The sequence below is a fragment of the Podarcis vaucheri genome (genome assembly GCF_965113315.1).
Source record: "Podarcis vaucheri genome assembly, chromosome: 5".
NCBI classification, from domain to species: Eukaryota; Metazoa; Chordata; class Lepidosauria; order Squamata; family Lacertidae; genus Podarcis; species Podarcis vaucheri.
In genome coordinates, this window is record NC_138763.1 from 5,140,735 (window position 1) to 5,160,190 (window position 19,456).

At 47.3% G+C, this 19,456-nt stretch overlaps 1 protein-coding gene across 1 annotated transcript in view; it reads right to left on the reverse strand.

The window, feature by feature from the left end:
- Positions 1–443: 443 nt before the first annotated feature.
- PDE6D (phosphodiesterase 6D) overlaps positions 444–19,456 on the reverse strand; it is a 29,462-nt gene continuing 10,449 nt past the window's right edge. Inside the window, exons 2-5 of the mRNA XM_082224690.1 lie at positions 8,585–8,673; positions 5,355–5,480; positions 5,009–5,114; positions 444–1,198 (exon numbers count right to left, since the gene is read on the reverse strand). Of these exons, the coding sequence (XP_082080816.1) occupies positions 1,117–1,198; positions 5,009–5,114; positions 5,355–5,480; positions 8,585–8,673 (403 nt within the window). The 3' untranslated portion in view covers positions 444–1,116. The remainder of the gene's footprint in view (positions 1,199–5,008; positions 5,115–5,354; positions 5,481–8,584; positions 8,674–19,456) is intronic.

The window sequence follows — 19,456 nt, forward strand, 5'->3', positions numbered from 1 at the left end:
ACCAGGCAGGGATAGCAGGCTTGTTGGTTTTTGAATGTCTGATGTAGATTTTTTCAGTTTTGTTGTTCTCTATGGGACAATGATAATAAAGATTATCGTATCGTACTAGTTCTATATCCTCTGCACTGACTAGGAACAGCAACCCAGGGAGTCTTTTCCCATCCTTACTTGGAGACGCAGCCAGGGATTGAGTCTGGGGGCTTCTGGATGCAAGGCATGTGCTCTGCCACCCATCTCCAACCTCTCTGGTATATGAAGGAGCAGTTAGCCTTCCTTCGCAAGCCTCCCCGCTCGTCTAAGCAGAGAAAACCCTCCCTCCATTCACACCCTGCACCATGCCAGGCTCCAGCCTGCAAATAGTTTTTTATGTCCTTGTGTGTGGACTCAGCTGGTCAAGGAGGGGATGAGCCAGAGAGGATTGAAATCTCGCCTGGACCTCCGAGTGGTAGGAATGTTTGCTTTTTAATTCAGAAATGTTTTATTTTAATTACATTATGTAATAATATCAGTCTATTTTACAAGTTCAAGGAGCGAAGGGGTGCGGGAGGGACGTGATGATATTTGGGCCCCCTATGTAGAAATAAAGAGATGGAATGAATTGAGAGAGAGCAAAAGACAAAGAGAGAGAGATAGGAAGGGAGAAGGAGCGAGAGAGTTAACTTAAAACCGAACTGACAAACAGAACAATGGAGAACTGAAGGGTTTTTCCAGCCTGCCATGGAGGGGAAGTTTGGGTACGAAGATACAGAGACATACAAAGGATTTTTAAAAAACCTAAACATAATTTACAGTCTTGATCCTTCATGCCCATTTGGGTCTCTAATAAAACAGAGTCCTCAATCCCTCTTCTACCCCCCACCCCATTCTGAGCAGATGGTGACACGCCGTGTTGCGCCTCGGCCTCATCCAGCCAGAAGAGCAGAGAGAATGGGCCAAGGCTGCAACTTGCGCCGAGCTGGTCCCCGGGCTCAGCGCCTACGGGAAGAGAGAGACAGAGAGAGAGAGATTCTTCCACGGGACACTTTTTTGGATGTGGGCTGGGGATTCGGCACCAGGAACCAGGTGAGGGGGGGAGAACTAAACCAGGCCTGTGCCCCGCCCTGCCGGGGCCTTCTTTCAAACGTAGAACAGTCTTACTCTTGACGTGCTGACGAGGAGGTCGTCGTCGTAAAACTTGGTTTCTATGATAACGTTCCCACTGCAGAGAGAGAAAGGGGGGGGGGGATCAGAGGAGAAGAAGATGCATAGAATCAAAGGGCCGCTCTTAAAACTGCAAGCTAGAGGAATGGCTTATGAAACTGATGGACTATGCTGAAATGGTGAAATGAACTGCCAAATTAAGAGGACACAAGGACAAAGTGTTTAAGGAAGAATGGAGACCACTGATGGATTACACTGGGCAACAATTTTTTACTTTTTGAATGTTGTCTAGATTTCTACAACTGATTTAGGGTATTTTTGCACTGCTGAATCAGGAAATGGCATCCGTTTCTCTCCATCGGGTCAGGTTTGCTGTAAACTGAATGGTGGGCACTGATAAAGGTAAGTACACGTAAATTGCATGTTGCTTCACCATTTTTCAAACACCAGGGCTTGAACTTCTGTTTCTTGAAACTCCTGGAATGCTCAGTGGCAGGGAGGTCTCTCTTCAGAGTCCAACGGTAGTCAGCCATCATGACTGCGTCCCAGCGACCCTGATACCTGGTCTCCATCTCTTTCATGTCCTGATGGAATCTCTCCCCCTGCTCGTCACTCATTGAACCCAGGTTCTCAGGAAACGGGTCCAGATGTGAAAATAGGTAGTGCATCTTGACGCTCATGTTGCAGCCCAGGTTTCTGAAAGCAGTCAGCATGTTGTTGACAAGTTCTGCGTAGTTTCTGGCCTTATTGTTGCCAAGAAAGTTCTTCACTACCAGAACAAATGCCTTCCACGCTTCCAGTTCCACTTCGTTCATTGAGTTTCTGAACTCTGGATCTCTGATGAGCTGACGGACCTGAGGACTGTCAAAGATATCAGCTTTCAACTTCTCCATGGTCAATCCTGGAAAAGCCTGGCACAAGTAAGTGAAGCAGTCACCATCCTTGTCCAGAGCCTTGGTGAACTGCTTGATTAAGCCGAGCTTGATGTGCAGCGGTGGGAAGAGTACTCTGTCTCTGTCCACCAGAGGGTCGTTGATGACGTTCCTTTCTTTGCAAGGCACCAATTCCTCCTGCACAGGCCAGTCCTTCTTCGTGTAATGCTGAGCACAGTCTCTACTATCCCACATGCACAGAAATCATGGGTACTTGGTGAAGCCAGACTGTTGTCCCAACAAAAAGTTCACCATCTTCAGGTCAATACAAATAAACCACTTATGCTGATCATAACCAATTTTCTCCAGCACATACTTCACCGCTTCATAGTTCTTCTTCAGTGTACTCGAGTGAGCCAGGGGTATAGAGGCAAACTGGTTGTCGTTGTGTAGCAGAACACATTTCAGTGATCACTTGCTGCTGTCAATGAACAGTCTCCAATCTTTGGGTTCGTACTGTGGCACTCCAAGCTTGAGCAGAAGCTGCGCAATATCTGCACAGTACACCAAGTCCTTCTCTTCCGAGAAAAAAACGGAGGTACTCTTGATGCCTGTTGCGGAAGAAGCTGATGCGAGCACTGTCAGAGAGGAGGTTTTTTTCCTTCAATTTGGATGCCAACAGTTCGGCAGAGTCCTTTGACAAGCTGAGGTCGCAAACTAGATCATTCAACTCCTTTGGGGAAAATGGATGTGGAGCATCATCTTCAAGAACCACTTCTTCTTCTTCATGTCCTTCAACACTGGAAGCATCTTCCTCACTAATGTCAGGAAGTTCTCCGAAGATAGGCACTGGAATTGCGTCACAATGAGCTACAGGACGACGTGCTGATTGAAGATCAGGATACTTCGTGGGGTGGCTGCCCCATTAACTTAGTTTTGATCCCCCAACTTTATGCTTTCCCTCACCAATTTATGGAAGATTTTGAGGTTTTATGACTTCAAACTGATCCCTTTTCAACATAATCACCCAGAACTATCGGACCTGAATACTTCTTGTCATTAAAATAATCATTTCCAATCAAAAAAATTATTCGACATGGCATTTTACCCCCACCAACTTCTTCTAAAATGCTCCACACAAGCGTACATGTGAACAAAAACGTAAAAAAACGACATGTGGCCATAGCTCAAAAACATGACCTGATTGAGCAAAACTAATGTGATTTTTGGATTCAGCGCATCAGATTCGTCCTAAATCAACTGAAAAAACGCAGACAACAAATTTGTTGTTGACCAGTGTTATCTATCAAATTGTCACCCCTATATGAAGTCGCAGGCAGGATTTGAAATATAAGCAGTGGATTATTGAAAGATCTAACGGTGGCGGGGTTTAGACAATAAAAATATACATGCTATAGGTAAAGGTAAAGGACCCCTGGATGGTTAAGTCCAGTCAAAGACGACGATGGGTTGCGGCGCTCATCTCACTTTTCCGGCTTTCCGGGTCATGTGGCCAGCAGGACTAAACCACTTCTGACACTGTGATGGAAGCCAGAGCGCACAGAAACGCCGTTTACCTTCCCATTGCAGCGGTACCTATTTATCTACTTTCACTAGCGTGCTTTCAAACTGCTAGGTTGGCAGAAGCTGGGCTAGAACCACAGGAGCTCACCCCACTGCGGGGATTTGAACCGCCAAACTCCTGATCAGCAAGCCCAAGAGGCTCAGTGGCTTAGACCACAGCGCCACCCGCATCCCATCTATGTGCTATAAAACAGCTAGGAGCAGAAAACAAACATCAGGAAAGGAGGGCTGGGAAGTCAAGAAGAGATTTTGTATGTTGAAAAGAAAAAAATGGTACGTGATGATAAATGCTTTGAAATATTTTTGGAGACTTGGTGTAAAAGAAACCTACATGCTGGGAGGCAGAGATGCACCGGGGCTAAGCAACGGCTGCTTCTGAAGTGCCTTCAGGTGAGGGAGCTCCCAGGAGAGCTAATGGGGGTAGGTGGAAGCTTTCTGAAGGCACATCCCACTGCAGAACATAGGAAGTGTCAAAGACATCTTAGACCAGGCCAGGCTCACTGGGTAAGAAGCAGGTTTGCAGGCCTCAAGGCTGGGGGAAACTCTATAATTGGAAGTGCGAGAGCAACGCCTGAACTCTCAGACGCTGCGTGAGTGAGATTTCTGTGTGGTACGCTGGTTTGACATCATCTGATAGGAAGTGCCTACAGAGGATGGTGAATACAGCACAAAATATTATGGGCTGTCCCGTGAATCCGCTGGATGAAATAGCGGAAGAACAGTGCCTCAGGAGAGTGAGGAAAATTCTCAGGGATGATTCACACCCTGGCCGGCACTTTCTTGATCTCCTGCCCTCAGGCAGAAGATATAGAAGCATGATTAGTTGCACCAACAGGGTAAAGAACAGCTTCTATCCGTGGGCTGTTAGGCTGCTGAATGAAAAGATAACAACAGGGCAACTGACTTTCGGGTTTGGTAGGTGTGCGTCAGTAAACGAGGGGAATTAAGACTAAGAGAGCTGAGTGGCGGGTGCTCGTGTAATCTCACTGTATACAAGTTGTACAAGGGACAATGAAGTATTTCAATTCAATTTCAATTTCTAGTGGGTGGCTCAGGGTGCACAGATCCCTCCCTAGGCTCTGCAGAAGCCAATTCTTCTGCTGCACAGGGCACTGAGCTCAATGGTCTGGAGCACAATTCTGACTCCTTCGGCCGCAGAATAGCTTTACACTGGCACCACTGAATTTGACATGCTTTGTCAGTCCAGCCCGCTCCACACTCCAGGCAGCCCTTGGATCTCTCCTTCTGCAGTGTGTGTTATATGCAAGGCTTTTTTCCAGCCAGAACTCAAGTCCGCACCTCTCAGGTGAGCACCACTGCCATTCTAAGAGAGGGAGGGAGGGAGGTGTTCACGCTGAGTTCCGGCACCTCTTTTTCAAGAAAAATGGCACTAGAGATATGTGACAACTCACGTTAGAACATTAGCAGTCATCATCTGTGACTCAGGAGCGGCCTCTATCAAGGACTGCCAAGTGTTTGTTGAGTTGGGAATCACAAAGCCAAACTCAAAGAACCATTCTGTAAAGGGAAGAAAGGGACAGTTATTGCAAATGCTCTAATTCCATCTCTCTCTCTCTCCCCCCCCCTCACCCTGATTATCACCCACCTAAGCAACAGACTGGGAAGCAAATCTGGACTTCTGCCCTACAGGTCATAAGCTTTATTTGTTGCAGAGAACCATTTCGCCCAATCTAAGATCTGCTTTTCCCTCCATATTGTTAGACATCACCTACAGCTACTCACAGAACAGAACATTACCTTCTAGACACTGTCCTTTGAAATACACTTTCTGTTCCAGTCGGAATTTCTCCATCTGCTCAGTCGAGGAAAAGTTTAGCTCCCGAGATACAGCCTTGCATTTCAGAATTTTCTTAGGAACTCGAGCTAGCAGAGAGAAAGGGGGAAATTAGATTAGCATTCTGAGTACCCTGCTGTTGCCAAAGGCACTGAGGTCCAAAAAGAGGAGAAAAAGACACGTCCGACTTTTGTGAAGCAAACATATGCAACAGGTTGTAACTAGGGTGGTCTGATGCAAAAAAGGGTCTGGGCTCTTACACCTTTAATAGTTGTGTAGGAAAGGAGAGTTTTGGGTGTGTGTTTTTTTAAAGCAATTAAAGGTACAGGAGCCCTGGGCCTCTTTCGCACCTACCCACCCCAGCCGTAACCTCAAGCACTTTCAGAAAGACCACTCATCTGATCTTCTGCATCAGGAAAGTGACCAAGAAAGGAACCATAAATGACTAAATGCCATAAATGACTGGCGTATCATAAATGACTAAATGCAGTATGTTGGTCAAGCAGGCTGGGCTTACACTACACACACGAGACAATCAGGGCTACGGCTGGGGGTTATCTGGTTTTCAAAAGTGTGATATATCAGCAGCTAAATACCACAATATGCTGATATGTTACAATGTCCGGAATGTACCTTGGCTGCTTAGGGAAGGAAGAAACAGCCAAGATACGTCCCCCAGCCCTACTGAGCAAGCCCCAATACCTCTCCAGCTTACACAAGGCTTCCTTAAACTGCTCAGCTGGGGGGGGGGGCCAGGAAGGGTCCCAGCCACCATGAAGGTATTGCCAGCTCAAAATGTCTGATACTGGTATTGCGATCTGAACTGGTTTAAGACAATTTGCCAACATACAGGCCAGCTCTAAACAGGGCAGGTGCTGCATCGCATAATTTCCTCCTAAGACCATGGTTTTCAAAGGGCGTTTGCTGCAACCTCAAGGCCCCTTGGAAACTTATGATTGAGATCAGCCACCGTTGACAGACTTCTCTGACCGGCAGCTGACCCGTCATGGCTCTCCCGAAGCATGCGGCCACAGGGGAGATACTGAGCGTGTTCCAGGAAAGGGAGAGGGCAGGAGGCAAATCGGACTTCTGAAATAGGTGCTGTTCATTTCTGACTTCTAGTTGCTTAAGGGGTACCATAGTTCCAGTCTTGTCTCTATCTGGTCCTTTTCCTTTCTCCACAGCTGATTTGCACATGGGCTCCAGTCAGTGGATTTCAGGGGTCTAAAGGGTAAAGGGACCCCTGACCATTAGGTCCAGTTGTGGCCGACTCTGGGGTTGCGGCGCTCATCTCGCTTTATTGGCCGAGGGAGCCAGCGTACAGCTTCTGGGTCATGTGGCCAGCATGACTAAGCCGCTTCTGGCGAACCAGAGCAGCGCACGGAAACGCCGTTTACCATTCCGCCGGAGCGGTACCTATTTATCTACTTGCACTTTGACGTGCTTTCGAACTGCTAGGTTGGCAGGAGCAGGGACAGAGCAACGAGAGCACACCCCATTGCGGGGATTCGAACCGCCGACCTTCGCCCTAGGCTCTGTGGATTAACCCACAGCGCCACCCGTATCTAGTAAAACCCAAATTGGACCCTGCAAGCCTGAAGGCTGCTCGTGCCTGTTCCAGGGGCCCTTTCTTGCTTCATGTGGGGAAACAGGAGCTCCCAAAGGTCGGCTCAGTGACCCTCTCGAAACTGCACAGTCTCTAGACCCCTCCTGCGAATGATCTGCAACGGCAGCAGCATCATATCAGAGAAATGGATGCAGAAGGCATTCCCTGAGGACGGAGATGATTGGAACCACTGTTCCAAGGGTCACTTCGGGGCACGAGGGCTTCCCTCCACAAAAAGCGCTTCCATGAAGTAAGCTGCTTATAGGTCTCTGTGTCTAACCACTGAACCTGCATCTTTTTCAGGGTCTGGGCTCCCAAACCAGGCATTCCACACTCAGCACATGCTGAAAGAACAGACCCAAGCCTTGCGAACCAGCACACAAAACGCTTAAAGCTCCGTGACTCTGAGACGCCACCAATCAGACTCAGGCCACTGAGGGTCAGGAGGGTTTCAATGATGTGTTCTTGATGAGCGCTGCATCAACTGGGATTTTGACAATGTAAAGAGGGAGAGGAATGTGACTACCAAGTTCCAAAAGGGAGAGCAGTCCCGTGGTTCCAAAGACAAGAAGCCAGCATGGGAAAAAGGTATTACAAAGAGTTATCTTTGTGGCTGAATCCATTCCCTGGGGCTGGGGGGGGGGAGGCATTAATGACTTCTTTTAGCCTTTCAACTGAGGCACGGTTCAGGAGGTATCAGATCCGCTTTTAAGTTATTAAGGTTAGGAGCAGTGATTTCCCGCAAAAAGCACTGCATAAAAAGGCCAAGGGATCTGCTAAAGTGGATCTTGGGGAGGGGGGGAAGCAAAGCAAAAAGCCAGATTAATGGCTTGCCAGGGCACTGCCCCCCCCAATCTGGCCTCACATTTCTAGACATGTCCACAAATATCCTTAGCAAAGCACAAAATGCTAGTGCAGTAGGAAGGGACAAAAAGGCCCCGGAGAACAGAGGGAGCCAAATTTTCCCCCTTCCGAAGTAGTGGCAGGGGAGGGCTTTCTCAAGCAGTGGAGGGTCTACCCTTTTCCTCCCTTTTTAACCGGCTAGAATTTCCTTAGCCAGCACTGGCTAAGCTCACAAAGCAAGAGTGAACACTTAGGACGGCTTCACACTTAAAGCCAAAGTTGGTGTGTGTGTTCCTGGATATACAGCCTTGCTCAAGAACTGCATCATCCTGGAAATATCTTACTGAATGACAGCGTCCCTCACCTTTTGGGAGTCAAAAATTTAGATGGCAGGCCAATCTAAATTGTATCCGTGTATAAGACGACCCACAATTTTGATCATAATTTTAAAATAAAAAACCCTAGCCTTATACACAGAAAAGAATGGTATATGGAAGTTTATTTAATATTTTTATTAAATCTACTACTTCCTTACATTTTAAGGCCCTCCGCTGCATATATATATATCATGATATATTGAGATTTTGTGATATTTAGCTGGTGATATATCGTTATATTGAAAACCAGGTATCGCCCAGTGCTAGACAGCACCCCATCAAACAGCGCTGAACCTGCTCAGTATTTCAGGATCCTTCACGCGCAAACCACCGGGAAGTCCAGTCACACACCAAGGCTCAACACTACCTTCGTGCTCTACTCCAGGGACGGAGAGGTCTTCTGTTCCTTGCCAGAGAATTTTCCCTGTTTCTGCATCACGGAGATTCATCCAATTTCTGTTTGCAAGGCAATTAAGGAAAAAAGCAGCAGCATTGCGGAACGATACCGAGCACGGCCTTATTCTAGAGACAAAGGCCTCCTGTGGCAGCAAGAATAAAATGGACCAAAACTGAAAATGAGCAGCAACATTCAGCTCCCATGAACAAAGGAAACTTCCTTATGTCAGGCTCCCATATCCATCTAATCCAGTATTTTCTTTTTTAGCATGGGGATCAGGGAAGAACACGGCCCCACGCTGGCTGCCCGGTCCTTATTTTCAAACTGGGGATGCCAGAAGTGAACATGGGACCTTCTGCATACAAACCATGTGCTCTAACTCTGAGAACAGTCCTTCTCCACACAAAAAATCACGGCTGCTTTGACTTTTGGAGAGTGCTCTCCCACAGCAGCTGAGGGAAACAGAGCAGCATTCCTGTTACTCCAATTACAAGCTGCTTTTTGAATTGTTAATTTTTAAAGTATTTCTATGAAGCAACCTTATACTAAGTTCATCTAGACCAGCGGTTCTCAACCTGCGGGTCCCCAGATGTTGTTGGACTACAACTCTCATCATGCCTAGCTAGCAAGGCCAGAGCTCAGGGATGATGGGAGTTGTAGTCCAACAACATCTGGGGCCCAGAGGTTGAGAACTGCTGATCTGGACCAATACAATTCAACTCTGACTGCAGCCACTCTCCAAAACCTGCAAACCTTTTAGCTGGAGATGTCAGGAGAGCGGACCTGGGATCTTCCGTGTACAAGGCACAGGCTCCAGCACTGAGCTTGCAACCTCCCAGTTCCTACTCCCAAAGGTTCAGCAGAAGGCTGCTGTTGAGGGAAGCACCAGTGTTTGGTGAAGAGGATTTACACCACAGAGCTTGTGATACAGGCTGCTCTGTCTTTGGCAGCAGAAACATCTTTCAATAGCTGCAATTCTTTTTTAGAAAAAGGAAGAAAAGAAAACCGCAGTCGAGAAGAGCATGAGCAAAATGGGCCTTGTGTACATACAACAGACCAGGAACAATACGCAGAGGGGGAAATCATTCAGAAGCAGGTGAGGAGGAATGACAAGCAGAGCAGGTGACGCCTAGCAGATCTAGTGAGCTGCCAAAGTAACAAGGAAGAAGGTCGGCAACTGAAACATGTCCTGCGGTGCAGAAATCAGACATCTTGAACCAGAGCCACATGTACGGTTATCTCCTAATGTGTTTAATTGGTTTAGCCAGTCTTCTACCTGAGCGAGAGAAAGGCTGTCTTTAAAAATAGATTCTTATCTCAAGAAGAGCAGCCGGGACCTGTAGGCAGAATCTGGAGAGCATTAAGTATCATTAAGTCACTGAGGCCACGTTAGTATGGATATTTGAAGGAAGACTGTCAGAGGAGTTTGGAGAAGGAGAAAATTTGCACCTGGGAGTGGAGAAAAAAGACAAACCTGGGAAGTGGAGCCACCAGGGGAGGAAGAAACCACAAAGCGAATGCAACATTCAACCCAGAAAAGGTGTCTGGCTACAGACAAGGGTCAAGTAACCTCCAATTCCTCAAGCACAGACTGCGATGAGCAGCATAAGGCAGGGGAATTCTCCTGCCTCCCAAATCAGCCATGTCTCACTGCAGTGCCCTTCCAGGGCTGACATTTAACTTGGTTTGTGCACACACTTATTATTGTAAAATCTCCCCCCACCTTTCAATCACAGGGACTCCCAAGGTAGCCAACAGCAGAAAGGCATAAAATCAATACGCAACACAGCTAAGTTCAAACAAAGAAAACAGTCAAAACCATTCTAAGTTCAAACAAAGAAAACAGTCAAAACCATTCGGCGGCAGCACTGGATTCCCATTGAAAGCTAAAGAAATAAACAGATTCTTTGATTGTTTCCTAAAAGTCACCAGGCAGGGGACCCAGTGAACTGGTCGTGGGAGAGGTCAGGTGCCAAGACCAATGTAAGTCTCACCCCTCAAGGATACTCATCGTGTTTCAGAAGATGGAAGAACTCTGACCAGGATGCGGAATGTATTAATAGGTGACCTGACCGGCTGAAACACAGAACTGGGCCTGTGAAATGCAATGAACGAGAATGGCAAGCGGAGAACACCAACGCAGCCACCACACAAGATCACTGATGGCCTAAGTTTTTCTCAACATCCTCACCATCAAAAAGAAAAGAAAATGCCCAAGGAACCATGGTGCAGTGGTTGAGGCTTACCAAGCTGGCGATGTTTGCAGCCATGGGTTCAAAGCCCATGTTCTCTCTGGTCGAAGGGGATATGGAAGCTACACCAGAAAACTTGCCAAGGGGGACACAGCATGTGACGTGGTCCCTGCAGGACGTCCCACATTCGATCCCAGGCATCTCTAGAGATCCCTGGAACCAGCAGCAGGAAACTCCCCTGCCTGAGTAGCTGGGAAGATGCTGCTAACCAGAAGCAGGCAGCAGGGAGGCTAGGGCAAGGTACCTTTCAAATGTTCAGCTATTTTATTCTGTACATGTAGTAAATTGACTCAGAAGTACAAACTTTCTCTTGCTTTGTGACACACTCAGTTTGAATTTCTCTAAAGAACCTTTTTTCCTCTGGGATACGAAGCCTCCGTTCCCACACCTCCATTTAATGCAGGACAGCTGAGGTTTTTTTGTTGCAACCCACATTCAGCTCTGAATCCAGACAGGCCAAATTCTGGGGTAAGAAGGGCTTAATTCTGCAATCCAAACCGAGCAGGTTTGCTTATTTATTTACTGCAATTGGGCACTGCTTTGCATAACGTATTCTGACTCCCCCCCCCCCCATGGCTAGGAACAAGGCGCTAAGCCAATCACTCAAAGCCCATCCCCAACAACTTGAAACTCCTCCTGCTCTTCTAGGACTCAAACTCACATTCTGCAGCACTCTGCAATTTTTTCCACTGTGTTAATTTAAGCCTGGAAGGAGCATGGACAGGCCTTGTCTGACCACAAGTATGGCAAGTGGGGATAGACTGCTTAACCCTTTCCCAGCTCCAAACCGTCCTCCCCAAGGTGCTTTTTCAGATCAAGGGCCCTCCATCTCTCCTCCCTGCCTGGGAAGTAAAAAACACAGGTCAGGGAGGAGGCATGGAGATGGAAAACCAAGTGGAGGAGGGGTTAAGTAGTCTCTCTTCACTCAGCCTTCTGCTATTTGGACATAGCTTACTTACGATGCTTTGGGTATAAAAAAATGCAGAGGAGAGAATTGAAGAATCCTACATAATCTGTTAATTTAAGATCAAGATTTCAGGAGGCATGGCCCCCAAACATTTAACAATGGGATCATCCATGTGTTTACTTCAGCGTTTACCAAACTTGGGGCTTCAGCTGTTTTCAGACTACAATTCCCATCATCCCTGACCACTGGTTCTGCCAGCTAGGGATGATGGGAGTTGTAGTACAAAAACAGCTGGAGTCCCAAGTTTGGGAAACACTGGTCTACTCAGGCTCTAGAGAACACAACTGTATCTCCAGTGTGCTGGCAGATGAACAGACTAGCTGGAAAAAGCAGAGATCACATGAGTCCTCAAAAGATGAACAGCCACTCCCTTTTTGCATTTAAGCCTGAAGTGCCACATATTCCCCCCCCCCCCAGACAGCCCAGGGAGTTGGATGGAAGAGGAGGGGAAAATATGGGCTTCCAGCCTGCAATACATTTGTACCAAGTCCCCTACCCGGCACAGCAATTTCTGCAGCCATCCCTATTAAACCACTAACATTATTAGACTGTAACGGGAGGCCAAGCAGAGAGCAACAGCGAATGCTGCAACAGATGGATTTCAGGAGGGAATTGGAACTGCTCCGGATGCAACCATTGTCCTTTAATTGCTTATTTTCTTCCATTTCCCACTCCAGGGCGAAAGGAGGGCTCAGCTGAGAGGGCAGCTCCCACCAGACACTTCAGCCTGAGATATCTGCCCATCACCAGCTCTGCATAAAGATATCCCTAGAGCTTGAGGGATAAACCCAAGACAAGGAAAGTATTATTGACAGAATGGTTCTCACAAAGGGGAAACATGCCCGGGCAGAATGAGGCCTTAGCACTCAGGATGTCTCCAGAGTCTATGGAAGCCCAAGAGTCCCAAAAAGGTTCCATCAAGCTGCTGTTGCTGAAGCTCATTTAAAGGGATGGAGCTGCAGAATGAATCCAGAATTGCACCCCCCCAACTGCATTCCTGCTCCTTCAGGGATAGTGCAACCCTGTCCACGGCAGATAACTGACCCGATTTCTCAGATCTGCTAATAACTCACACGCAGGGCCTCCGTCTTGCCAGGATTCAAGCTCAGCTTACTTTCCCTCATCCTGCCTGGCAAGGCATCTCCTGATGCAGATGTTATGGAGAAGCAGAGCTGTTGTGTCATCAGCAAACTGATGGCAGCATGTCCCAAAATTCCACTCCCAGCAGCTTCCTGTAGATATTAAATAGCATTGTAGATAGAGTAGTTTCTTGTAGACCCCACAGTGTAACAAACAGGGAGACATAAAGCATTCTCTCAGCACTACTCTTTGGACTTGGTCATGATCATGATTGGGGGACGAAAGGGATTCTAAGCACAAAATAGCTGCTGGTGTTCATACTCTTTATGACCGCCATGATTTCATTTCAGTAGAGAACTCACAGAGCCAAATCAGGTACACAACACAAGCAATGTACAGCCAACCGAGTCAACGATTTTTAGATCCATCATCGCCCGTCTTTTAAAGCAATTCCCCATTGCACTTCTTCACCAACACCTGCCCTTCTTCCTAGGAGCTCAAGAGAACGCTCCACGCTCAGTGATTGGCCCAAAGCCACTGGTCAAATTTCATGCCCTCTGGGGTCCAAGTCCCACGTTGAAAGGACTTCCATGTCAGAAAGGAAGGCAGCTTAAAACCCTCTCAAAGGGTTCAGAAAGGGAGATTCACAGTTCTCTGTATCCTGGCCAGAGTCAAGTTGCATACCCTTAACGCTCAGCCAAAATAGAAGCCACAGTTTCCCAGTCAGCCCCTGTTAATCCTGGCACAACCCGTCTTAGATGAATATGGGGAAAACACAACATGCAAAGTAGCAGAGCTGGGAGGGAGGGAGAAAAACGTTTGCAAGAGGCCTAGATGACTGGGATTTTTCCAGCCTTGCATATGTGAAGTGGAAAGATGACGTAAGAGGAGTAGGAAAAAGTTGTTTCAAAGCCTTAAGACACCAGCCTCAGAATTCTGAGCGTAATATAGTCCATTTCCTTAGCAGCAGTCTCTAACGTCAAGAAGCCTGGTTTCCAACCTCAGCTATGCATTCAATTCACCATTGCTCTCTTCCTTGCAGTTTCCAGGAACCCCCCGCTGCTCATTCCTTGCATCATGCACTCAACAGCATGCCCAGCTTTGTACCCTCACCCTGGTCCTCTTCTTAAGGCAAAGGCAGGCAGCCCAACCCTGAGCTGCTTGGGCTTCTCAGTGTTTCCTCCCTGCATTGCCACAGAGATTTTCCAAGGCTGCTTCCAATCCGTTTCAAAACTTCGACATTCCTGGCACCGGAGAACAAAATCAGAGACTCTGGCAGAACAAGGACACTGAGGAGTTTCTCCAGGAAGCCAGCTGAAGACAAGAAAGCTACTCCAGAAAGTTGCAGCTATCCTAGCTGGCTCATTTGCCCGCTTCCCTCCAGAGGGGTTCAAAGAAAGACCAGAAAGAGGGGTGGGATGTTTAGAGACATTATGCTCCAACAGAACTATTAGAAAGTGATAGCAGTGACATATATGTGTACATGCAGGAACATTTTATAATGCAATCAAACACATGGTGTTGTGCAGTTTGCCACAGACAGAAATACTGTACCAGAACAGCAAGTATCTAGCTAAGCCTTGAAGGATAGGGGCAACTTCTCAACTCTCTATTCTCCAGTCAGGTGTAGCATAGATTTTCCCACTCAATACAACCACTTTTCAGATAGCAGACTGTATAGTGAAGCTGGCACCTTCTAGCCTCAAGGTACGTGTGTTCTTGGGTATGGTTATACAGTGGTACCTCGGTTTACAAACTTAATCTGTTCCGGAAGTCCGTTCTTAAACTGAGACCGTTCTTAAATCAAGGTGCGCTTTCCCTATTGAGGCCTCCAGCCGCTGGTGCCCTTCCACCGTTCAGATTCTGTTCTTAGACCGAGGTAAAGTTTGCAAACCGGGACACTACTTCCGTTTTTGCGGAGTTTGTAAACTGAATCATTCGTAAACAGGACTGTTCTTAAACCGAGGTATATCAAATCCACGGGGGACGGGAAGGAACCATTTCAAATGAGGAAATCTTTATTGCTTCTCATTCAAGAGCATTTCCCTTCCTTCCCTAGCAAGGGGATTTGTGGACAAAGTCTTTCTTTACCACAAAGCCTCCCAGAGTGGTTGGGGAAACCCAGCCAGATGGGCAGGGTATAACTAATTAAATTATCATCATTATTAAAGGTAAATGCAGCTTATATGACCTGCCAGGTTATGGCTGATCCTAGCCCAGAAGATGCTAGAAAACACGAGGCCGATTCCAGAAAGACAACTGTGCAGCGCTCTGTGTTAATCTTGCTGCAACAGAGTTGTGGCACTTTTCAATATTAACAGATTTGGTGTCACATAAGCTTCTGTGGGCTAGAAACCTCACCAGATGCATGAAACGCTGTCCTCAGCTGGTGTGTGCGCACACTTACACACACTTAAAAGTGTGTGTGTGAGACAAGCTGAGAGGCCAAAGGCCATGGCATATTAATAGCTGCTGTAGGTCTATGCAGAACCCAAATGTATGCAAGATAAGAAGAGAGTGACTCTTTCACAACAGCAGCAATTGACAATAATATACTCTGCACTAATGATTATCGGCAAATCAGATTTATTCAGTTCAGGCTTTATTGAAGGAGGCATTTCCTTCACGTTGCAGCTTTTAAATTATCAAAAGCATGATTAGAAAGATAGCATTATCACCAATTACTGCTGTTCTGAAGAGGTCAGTATTCTGATCTTGTACACTCTGCGACTGCAGCTTCCAATCTTTCCAGGAAAGGCCATCGAAAGGGAGGCCACTGCTGCCGGTTCTTTTCTCTTTCTACACGTTTGTGATGTATTAGCCAGCCAACTGCAGAGAATGCTTCATGCACCTGATGAAGTGAACTCCAGTCCACAATAAACCTGTCAGTCCGTGAAGCGCCACAAGACCCTTTGCTGTTTTTAGAAAACACCAAGAGATTTCCGTTTGGTAGCAGCGCTTATCTGGAGTGGGTCCTATGTCAACTCAGGGAAAGCACAAACTGGTTGTGGGCCCTTTGAGGAAATGTTGTGGCTCCATAGTGCAGCCCATGCTTTGGATGCAAAAGGATCGCAGTTCAATCCCCGGCATCTGCAGGAGGAGCTGGGAGATGTCCAGCCCAAAGCCCAGAAGAGCTGCTGCCAGTCAGTGTGGACAGAACAAAGCTGGATGGGCCAATGGTCTGACTCAACCTGAGGAAGCCTCCTAGGTTCCACATCCAGGATCAAAAGACAATCTTCCCCGCAAGAGTTTTGTTGGCCCAGAAATGGAAGCAAGAAGAAATCCCGACGAAAGAAGAATGGCAGACGAAATTAATGGACTACGCAGAATTGGATTAAATGACAGGAAGGATTCGATATCTGCGGGACCAGAGATTCACAGAAGATTGGAAGAAATATACAAACTATTTGAAGAGCAACTGTAATCAACAAATTACACTAGTAGAAGTTTTGTAAGGAGGAATATATGAAATATTGCAAAGAAGAGAGATATTACTATTTAAATGTAATAGTGAAAGTTAGAAATGTAAATTAAAGGAAAAGTATTGGAAAATTTTCAGATGTGATTGATGGAAGCCAAAAAAATTGTATAAGATATAAAAGTATGTTTAATAATTGTTGAAAATGATATGCTAAAAAACTAATATTTTTCTTTTTTAAAAGGACAATCTTCCCCGGAAGAGGCAGACCATGTCGTGCCGTTCCTCATCCTTTTGTTCTTATCGCATGGCACACATGAACAACTTTGGATCTGCTGGCAAACACTCAGCAGGATCTTCATCTCCAGAAGCAGCGACTGCCCTGCTCCTGAACAGCAAAGCAAGGATACTGGCACCCTCCCTGCCTGGCATCCTCAGCGCACCTGGGAGAGGAAGCATGGCAGAATGCCAGTGTCACCAGGGAGAGCTGCTTGTGTCACTTGCCAAGTGGCACACTGCTACCATGGCGATAGGTGCCAGAGGAGGGAGGCTCTGCCTCATAAAAAACAATATGGGTAAACATGAGCCAGAGAGCCACCGCATCACCAGGCAGAAATGGGCGTTATCTTACACAGCCAGATGCTGAAGCAAGCAGTTTCAAATGTGAGCTCCTGACAGCTGGAATTGCTTTTCCCCTCCACAAAAGCAGGGATACCCTTCTGGGAACATGTCAAAAGGAGTGGTGATACTGCGGCAGGGATGCTAATAAGCCTGTGAGGGTCGGCATTTGCACACTGAGCAGAATCCGAACTGTTGCACACTTCCTTCGCCCAGCTTTGATATTTCCTCTCTCTCTCTCTCCTCACACCCCATTCCCAGAAGCAGACTAGCCATTTACATGAACACATTTAGCAATGCAGAGTGGTTGAAGTTCGACACTTTATCCTGCTAAAGCCGTGTATTAAAAGGATAGTTCCAAGAGCATGAAATGTACACACACTTAACACGCACCTTCGATCAATTACCCACAATAAATCTGGATTCCAGGCAAGCCCAGAGAATGCAGATGGGCCTCCTGGTCCTTACAGATTTAAACTTATTGAAATTTCACAGCGGACTCACACTGAGCCCTGGGCTGCTGCAGCATCTAATGAGCAAAATAAAAATTCTGATCAGGACTGAGGCAAGCGCTCCCTGGGAAACCTATGCCAATGCTGCAACGGGCTTCTATTTGCTGACGAAGCACCAAGGCACGACAGGCTGCCTGCCCAACATTCCCAAGGAAGAACATCAACCTGGACCGTACAGCACGGCTGTGCGTGCTTTGCACTTAAAAGTATTAAAATACTATGGGAAAGTAACCAAGTTACTTTATTTATTTCTATGGGCTGTAGTTCAGTGGCAGATGCATTCTGTAAGCCCCGATGCCATGGCCTGATCTGTTGTGGTGTTACAGTGAGCATGAGTTCTTCTCGCAAGGGCATCAACTCCTGGGCTCTACATCTGATGTTGCAGGCCCACCTGCTGCCACTGACTCAACTGCTCTGGTACTAGAGGGTCTAGTCCAGGGGTCAGCAACCTTTTTCAGCTGTGGGCCGATTCACTGTCCCTCAGACCATGTGTGGGCCGGACTATTTTTTTTTGGGGGGGGGGAATGAACAAATTCCTACACACCACAAATAACCCAGAGATGCTTTTTAAATAAAAGCACACATTCTACTCATGTAAAAACATGCTGATTCCCGGACCGTCTGTGGGCCAGATTGAGAAGGCGATTGGGCCGCATCCAGCCCCCAGGTCTTAGGTTGCCTCCCCCTGGTCTAGTCAGTCCTGAGGATTTGGGGGGGGGGGCGGGGAACTAGAAAGTGAATTCTATGTGAAATTTAACCCCTCACTCCCTTAGGCTGAAACCCCTGGTCTTTGTAAGCACAGATCATCTGAGTGGTATCTGAGTCTTTTGTGAGAAAGGAACAGAAAACTCTTCCTGCAAGGCAGGATATTTGGTGGATGAAGGCACACTATTAGGGCTGCTCTATGCTTGTCTTAGGGCAGGGGTCTGCAACCTTTAAGACAAAAAGAGCCACTTGGACCCGTTTCCGAAGGGGGGAAAAAACCTGGGAGCCGCAAAACCATTGTGACATTTAAAGCATGCGCGCCGCTGCCCTCTGATCTGACAGCGGGCGGGAAGGTGACGTTGGGACGGTGCGTGACTAATGCACGCACCGCCCCCATGCGACATCACAGCCAGTACAGCGCCCACCACAGTGGGGAGTGTCGGGGTGTACAATGCGCCTCCTCCCCTCGCTAGTATCCGCCCCGGAGCCACGGCAAAGGTGTAAAAGAGCCACATGCGGCTCCGGAGCCGCAGGTTGCAGACCCCTGTCTTAGGGCATACTACTCTTAATTTTACATACAACTTCAAAAGCATACTTGTGGCACTAAAGGAAACCTGCATAGCCCCTCAGAACTGCACTAAAAAAAAACCCTTCCCTGTCTCAGGCCTCGTTTACCTAGGCTATTTCGGTTTAACTCATCAATACTCTGTGTCTATAGATACCTAGGTATGAGTTAGGAGTGATTAGGAGTCCAGACTTGTTCATGCTAAAGTACACAGCTGGCAAACAGGAAGTCCAAATGGTGGCCAGCACAACACCCAGTAGAGCAGTATGCGAATCAAACTTCAGAAACGGAATCATAAGCAGCAGTCCAGGGAGAGGAAAGTACCTGCACAAGCTGCCCTGTTCCAGTGAGCAGAAGAAACCCAGAACTGACTAGCTGGACTGTGGGTGCCAGAGACACTGAACCTTATGCTCACACTAAACAGCTGTCTGCATCAGTCCTCATACCCAGCTAACCTGAAGCTCATTTTCTGAAGCCTTGACAGTGTTTTGCCCCAGTTTAAACTTCCACTGCCAGACATCACCATATGGCACCTTCTCTCCCACCAAAACAATGGCACCTTCTCTCCCACTGGACTAGAGTCTTGCTTGCAGCTACTGGAGGTATGCATGTGGAGGAGGAGCTGAATCTATGTGCTTCATTTCCACCTGAAAACTAAAAGACTTTTCATCAACACAGCCACCTCAGTCTCTGTTAAGCAAGGCCTAACCAATCCTTTCCTCGGC